The sequence below is a fragment of the Sipha flava genome, unplaced genomic scaffold, assembly GCF_003268045.1.
Source record: "Sipha flava isolate LNK unplaced genomic scaffold, YSA_version1 0_pilon_pilon, whole genome shotgun sequence".
Lineage (NCBI taxonomy): Eukaryota > Metazoa > Arthropoda > Insecta > Hemiptera > Aphididae > Sipha > Sipha flava.
The window spans coordinates 3,460,107-3,468,353 of record NW_020271713.1 but is presented as its reverse complement, the minus strand read 5'-3'; the positions used below and the strand labels follow the sequence as shown (position 1 = coordinate 3,468,353).

General features: G+C 21.9%; 1 protein-coding gene across 1 annotated transcript in view; it reads left to right on the top strand.

The window, feature by feature from the left end:
* The window catches only part of LOC112688917 (spondin-1-like), a 13,706-nt gene extending 10,603 nt beyond the window's left edge, over window positions 1-3,103 (top strand). Inside the window, exon 11 of the mRNA XM_025562378.1 lies at window positions 2,782-3,103. Coding sequence (XP_025418163.1) covers window positions 2,782-2,936 — 155 coding nt within the window. The 3' untranslated portion in view covers window positions 2,937-3,103. The remainder of the gene's footprint in view (window positions 1-2,781) is intronic.
* The last annotated feature ends 5,144 nt before the right edge of the window (window positions 3,104-8,247 follow it).

Genomic DNA, 8,247 nt, shown 5'->3' with positions numbered 1-8,247 from the left:
GTTATTAAACATTTATATTAATCAGTTATTGAATTAAATTATTGAATATTTAAAATCTAGGTCGACTTAATATAAATATTTTGAACTTGACACACTTCTAGTCACTATTATTCGATAATTAATTGGTAATGTACATATTCTTAAAAAATATTAAAAGAAATGTATTAATTGTATCGGAATCTTTTTAAATATCTACTAATCGATTCATTTTTTTTTAATCAAAAATAACATACCCTACTTATTAATTTAAGAATCTCGTGTATCCTATGTTTTAAATCAAAATAAAATCTATAATATTATATATATAATATTATAACATTATGTTCATTATATTAACCTATAATGTGCAAATACGAGAATTAAAGTCATAACCGAGTAACCTGACCCGATTTCATACATTTATTAATTCATCGTTTGATTATAAATGTGTTAAAAATAAAGTAATAAATCTTATAATTTCAATTCATTCCATTGTGTTTTTTGTTTATTAATTATTGAATATTTTACTTCTAATTCACCTTCTATAATTTATATTTTTTATTGATTATACGTATGAAATAATGCGATATTTGTTTATTTTTTAATTGATTTATCATCGTTGGAAATTATATAACCATCTAGTTCTATGAAATTATTTTGTACATCAAAAGAATTATATTAATTTTTGTACACTGAAATTTTTAAGACTATTTAACACATTTTGTTTATTTTTTGACGAATAATACTCAAACTAATACATGGCTTTGATAATAAAAATCATTGGTTAAGTAGAATTAAGTCAGTTTTATTTTATTCATATTATTAATATTTATCCCTTTAAATATTTTTCTATATAATATATAATAAGGATATCATCCATTAATGATTTTAAAAACTACGATTTTTGTAATTTAATAAAAAAGAATGTATCAATATTTATTCGATCATAAATCCAAATTGAACCGAAATTATTATTATCCTCATTCGAACCAGAAACGAACTTTACTAATAAATTTCAAAAGAATCATTAGTTATTTATAATAATCTATAAGTAACAAATTATTAGTTATTAACTGCATAATAATGACATGTAATATTTAGAGTTATAAACAGGGCTCATAACTTCTAGCATTTGTATATTTTTTTTGAGAGATCCTAGAAGTACCTATGTGAGCTATAAATTTGTTTCAGATAACCAAGAAGCTACATACAAAATTTTATGTTGCATATTTTTACATATTTCGGAGTATAAGTGCTATTTTGCTTTTTTTCGTTTTTTTTTTTTTGCTTAATTTTGAATTTTTACATGATTTTTATCATTGATTTTTTTAAAATATTTTTTAGTAGCCTAAAACGTTTTTTCTTAAAAATAACAAGTCATTGTAGTTATATTAATTGTTCATATTTGTAATTAATTCGCGTTAATTATTTTTTCTTCTTATATAACTTATACAATAATATCAGATAAACTATATATACGAGTTTAGGCGACACGCGACGTAGCAAGAGTGTACGATCGAAACTTCGTAATCCCATCGATAAGGAAACCTTTATAATTGTATATAATTGTAGCTTGTACAGTAGTATTTTATTTTTATAGTTTCTAGATATTCGGGTATTCCGATATCATTATCTAGATATTCCGAAATCATCATTCTCAGATTATTTACAGATTATTTTTCATTAACTTTTTGCAGTCGTTTTCAATTTTTCGTATATTATGCTATTTCGTTTCATGAATTGAGTACCTAAATTTTTTTTTTTTTAATAATAGAAGCTAAAATAATTAAATAATATAATGAATAATAATAATAAAATAATAATTTTTGTATACAAACTTTTTTTTTTCATATTTTATAGTGCATATTTAAGCGCTTATATGAATACTTTTTAGAGCATATTTTAACGTTTATAACAACCTTTTTTAGAGCTATAAGTTATGAGCCCTGGTTATAAACATTTATAGCTCACTACAGTTTTAATTTAATACTAACTAATATCTGTACCCCGAAGGTAAAGGAAACTATGTCCAATTTTGATCAGATTTAGTTTACTTCATGTACTTATTATACATTTTTCGCTCTATATTAAGGTATATAGGTATATTTCGTTTGTTTGGACACTCTAGTTGTCAAAAGTAACGGAAAGAAGACGATAGAAAATAAACCATGTTCATTTCATTTTTCAAATTTATAAATGAAAATAATCAAAAATTTGATTCCCTTTAAAATTATTATTTTGTAACATGGTTTCCTTTACTTACATCCGGGGTTCAGATGTATAAGTGAATGCATGGCAATTAATAAATTTATGTTTATTTAATTTTTATTGAAAATAAAAAATTCTATTTAAATATTTAAAAAATTACTAGTCTGATGCTTGATTCTAAATAATACTTTCTCGATTTAGTTTTGAAACTTAAACTCAGTTTTTAACATCATTAATTTATTTTCTTATTCATTTAAATACAAGTAAATTATGTTTATAGCTGAATACAGAAATAGTGGGTGATTGTAATTACTTTGTGGAGCATTTTCTCAATGTTCGAAAAATAAATTTTTTTTTAGCTATTTAATTATTTTTATATTTTTAATTATTATAGATATAAACAAATACATTTTTGTTAACTTTGGCTAGTTTCACATTTTGGAAAATAGTAATAAAATGATTACACTTTAGGTGTTCTAATAATTATTTACAAACGTTGTTGTTATTATTATTATTATTATTATTATTATTATTATTATAATTATTATTTAAAGTTAAATTAAAAATGAAATGATTTCTATTTTTTTATCTTAGAAATTTGCAGCATGGATAAAAATACAGGTGCTTATGAGGCACTTACAAAGTGCTTGAAGGCGAATTCACATCGAAGTTCTTACGACAAAGACCAAAATGAAAATAATTCCAAAAGTATTAGAGAATGCTACAGAATATGCCGCGGTACTGTTTGAAGAAATTTTAATTTTACAGTAGTTTATTTAGTAGTTAAAAGTTATTATTAGTGTATTTATCAACTACAATACTATATGACATTTTATATAAAAATAAAATTATTTTTCTGCGAATTCACGAATTTATTCCGATAGTTTTATCAGTTTTGCTTAAAATCTAGTGTTCAATTTTGGGAATATGATTATTTGTAATTTGTAAAATTTGATCGTAATATAAATAATAATTTATCATTTATAATTAAGTGTCCAAGTAATTTATTTAAACGATGTAGTACGTAGTTCGTTAACTTGAGGGGGTTGTGAGAAAGATAGGTATTTTAAAAATAATCAAACACTTATATTTTAAGACTTTTGAAAGTAATAAAATTTTATTAATTTAAACAAGAAACAATAAATTAGTTAAAATAGCTTACTACTATATAAGAAAGAACAGTTTAGATTGAGTTATGAATTATGTAGTTGCGGTGAAGTGGCTAAACAAAGTACAAGACTAGCAATTATTTATTATAAGGGTTAATGACTAACTTAACACTGTCTTACTCCTAACTACATAACTTCTACTTAACATTACTTAACATTAGGTGTCGTTCTCGTATGTATATGATGACTCCTGATGTCGATTGGTGTAGAGATATCACCTCTATCACATACTTTCAATGGTATAGAGTAATGATAACATTGATTTATTACGTAATTTGCAATATTCGGAAAAACTAAATTAGATGATATAATTGCCTTACTACGCAAATTACGGTATTCATCAAAAGTGATGAAAATATGTTAATTAATCTTCTTATATCCAATATATATTGGATATATAATAATATATATTCTTATATCTATTTTTATATAATGTAATGACGTTTTAATTATATTATTGGTATTTTGGCTTACTATACCCGTTTTTCATTCTCATTATTTATAATATACTGCATGAAAATGATAGTACAGTTTTAATAGCAAAAACGCTTGTATATAGTAAGATGAAAGATAATAAAAAAAAACTATTTCACGCTTCGATGATTGTCGAAATAAATAAGTAAAAATTATATTATATTTAAATCGTATACCACAAAGTGGACATTTTGATCTTAAAATTAATTGAGTTATTTGTAGATTATTTAAATATTATTTAATGAAAAATTAAATTTAATGTATTCAATTTTAACCAGTTGTTTTATTTAAAGTTTCTTTAATCTTGATTATGACTAGAGGTTGGTTTATATTTTCTTAACATCCTTAAAATATGATGTTTTTTTGTCGTTTGAAAAGGGCAATATATTCTCTAAATATTCTTTAAAAATACCAAATATATGATGTTTTATATCCTTAAAAACACAAATAATTTTTCAATATTCTGTAAAAAAAAAAAAATTATCATAATTACTTGGTTTAAATTTTTCATTCATTAAATTTTACTATTAATTTGATTTAAAATAACATTTTGAAAGAGAATTAGTTTTAATGCCAATTTTAACCGTACGTGGATTATCCTTAATATAGTGGTTAGTTTTTATAACAACCTAGAATGATGTAAAAGTAACTCACATAGTGAATACTGTATTTTTTAATCAATATTATCAAAATGCCGATGTACGTAATACATACATGATGCACATAAATAATTGGTAATATAATGATAAATTATTTTCTTTGAAAAATTTTTACAAAAATAAGGCTTTCAAAAATAAAAATGTTTATAAAATATTCTCAAATATTCTCTAACGTATTGAATATTCTCTACTCCCTAAAATATGCTTTTTTTATGCAAAATTAATTTTTTTCTGTGAATTCTGTGTTTCATGAATCGTTATGATATCTCACTCCCATTTAATATGTAAATTCCCACAAATTCCACAAGTATGTAAAATCATAAAAATCCTACCCCTAGGTATGACATAATATACTGGATGATAACAATCCATTAAACAAATGTATAGATTATTAAACAATAGAGAAACTGAGAGCGATCGAACAATAACTATCAACAAACTTCATATATTACATATATTAAATATTTTTGAATTTATAAAAAAATTAATCAATGATAATAATCATTTTTTTTTTTTTTCCATAAATGTACGAGTATTTAATTTCAACACTGAAGTATTACTTAGCTTACATTGCAATATTAAAAATCGATTAACTGTTAGTTACATCAGAATTTGTAAATATGTATAACTTAAATTTGTTTTCGTGTAATTGTTTGATACTACTAAAATTTCTACATAGATGACAGGTATTATATATAGGTTTATATAGGTACGTTATATAACGCCATACTCGAATGGTTTGAAATTATTTTCAAGATACTCGAAGATGGAAATTTTAGCGATCAATCCTAACAATTTTAAATTTATAATCATCGTCGTTGTATATTTGACGGAAAGGAAATCATATGTAAAAATAATTCGGTTAATTTTGATAGTTTAAACATTTGGTATGTTTTTCATGACGTAACACCTATAAATTATAAATCAATCAATGGAATTTATTTAGATGCATTAGCTATATGTATAAATTTATCGAAAATGTAGTTAAACAATAGTGTTTTTAAGATAGGGTTAAATACTAATTTACCTAAGTAATTGTATTGTCTTTGAATACTTAGTTTTGAACCTATAACATGCATTTTCAACATAATTGTAAATATTTATTTATCTTTTCATTATTAATATTTGAATACTTCAGTAAATTATAATTCACCATAATAACAGCATTACTCGTATTATAATTATTTTGTTATTATAATTATATTTTTGTTGATAAAATATTGTTGTTATTACTACAATGTGCCTAAGGTGAATACAATATGGGTTTTATGTTATAGGTACTATAATAGATAATTTAATATATTTGTTGATTACAGTTTAATGCTTCTATGTGTCATCATATGAATTTGTACATTTATTTTAATAATCAAAATTATAAAAATAATTTATTTAAGAATAACTTTACTAAAGAACATAAAAAAAATACATTTCAAAAGCAATTTTTACAATTGAAAAGTATTATAGTACTTTTAGATCTTGCTTTTTAAAACCAAGAAACTCTTTATAAAGTATTATTAATTTAGATGATTACATTTTAAACTTATATTCATGTTCCATTAGAAAAAAGCTAAAAAATATTTTAATTACTTTGATTATATTATTTTACATTAAATTTATATTTACAAAACTACTTAAAAAAAAAAAAAAGTACAAATAAATTATTTGTACTAATGGTATTTTTACACGTAATAAATAATAAAAGTGATGGAAATATTTAATTTTTACGTCTGTAAATTATATCAAATAGAAGGTTAGTCACGATAGAACCATGTAATACTGCATAATATTAACCTTTAATTTTAATATGGATGTATTATTTTGTTTCCATTTAAAGCATCATTCAAATTATTTTAAATTGTCTACAGTGAATGTAGGGACTAAATAGTTAAAGCTAAGAAATAAAAAAATTAATTAATTAACTGTATAGGATTTAATAGAAAAATTCAAAATTAATGCAATAGTTTAATAGAGAGAAATTACACTAAAAATACAATGATATTAAAACCTTATTTTCAGTAATAAGTTTTTTTTAATTTTTTTTTTAAGTTCTATGATTATTTAGAAATAAATGTATGAGTATGTCTTACCTGAGATGATATTTTGATACTTGTTTTGCCTAGATGTTTGAAAATATATTTATCGGGAGTTTAATGTTATTGAATTCTCTACTTAATTAACAACATTTGTATTTCTTTATTTTATTTTAATTATATTTTATTTCGTATAAATAAATTACTAATAGCAAATAAAGTTCATTGTTTTAATTAATATAATAGAACAACTATTATGAATGTAATTTAATAATTAATAAAAAATAAATAAAAATATATTATGTAATTAAAGACTTGAATGATGGTGTATGTGAATTTATGTGATATTATTACGAGTATTTATAATTAACGAAAGATTTTCCGTGACCCATTTCCTCACAACGTATTTGAAATTATTATTTAATAATGTACTAAAATGTCGATCAAACGAATTTCTCCAAATTAAGTTCACTATGAATCTAGACGAAATCCGGCCTTTACCATAAACCACTTAAATATAATAATAATAAAAAACATTACAAGACTTACTTAGGTATAAAATTAAATTTGAGTAAATATTGTAAGTTATTGATTTCTGTTGTTTACAAGTAACGTCAAAATATAAATTAATAGGAATTGGAGTAGTATAAAAAGTCTAATGTTTAAGTTTAATTGACTGCAGTTATAATAATATACTGACAACTTGAGATCTAATATCACAGCTTATAGGACATCGAAGACTTAAGTATTCATTTATTTTTGTTAAGTACGGACAACTGTGATTAAAAAATAATAAAAAATTATGTTTTTGAAATAAAGATATAATTTAATAAACTAAAGTATTGAAATCGTATTAATGAATTTGACAAATATTTATAAGATTTTTATGAAATTTTGGTATAGTTGTAACAAATGTTTAGAAAATTTATTTTTTAAAATATTAATAAAATATTAACTAAATAACAAAATTATGATGACTATGTCATAATATATATATCAACGATTTGTGTTGTGTGATATTTTACGTTAAACTTATTTGATTCTTCGCACAAGATATGGAAATTTTAGTTGATAAGTTATATTTTACGAACAAAATGTATTTTTGAAGTACTATGAAAAATGTTGTGTGGCCATACATTGTGGGACAAGACATAAGTATTTAAATAGATTTGATAAGATTGAAAATATTGGAATCCGGTTATTTTTAATTATTATTGAAACAAAAACAATCCCGATAAAAAAAAAAAAAAAAATTAAAATTAGAATAAATTATTAAGCAATTCGATAATACAAAAATATTCAAATGTAAACTAAAATTAAAGAATAATATTCAATGTTTGAGAATATTAAATTTGTAATAAGACTTTTTCGTTGATTTTCTATAGAATCAAACATAATTTAAAACTATTCATGTTATAATAATATAAACAAATTACTCTGATATTATTTTAAGAAAATTTACGGTTCTTAAGGAAAAATGAAATAAAATCAAATGGTAACGTGGTTTTGTGAGGACCAAAATAAAATATAAAAAGTAAATATAATAGAATATGTATAACTCAAACTATTAAAATGACTAATTTAAAAAATCCAAAGAAATACGTTGGTAAAGTTCTTAGGGTTTCGACGACTCGTCATGTATTTTGCGATGTTGTTACAAAAATATTTTCCGATTTTCACAATACTAATATTTAACACTTATAAATTTTAATAACAAACGTAAAAATA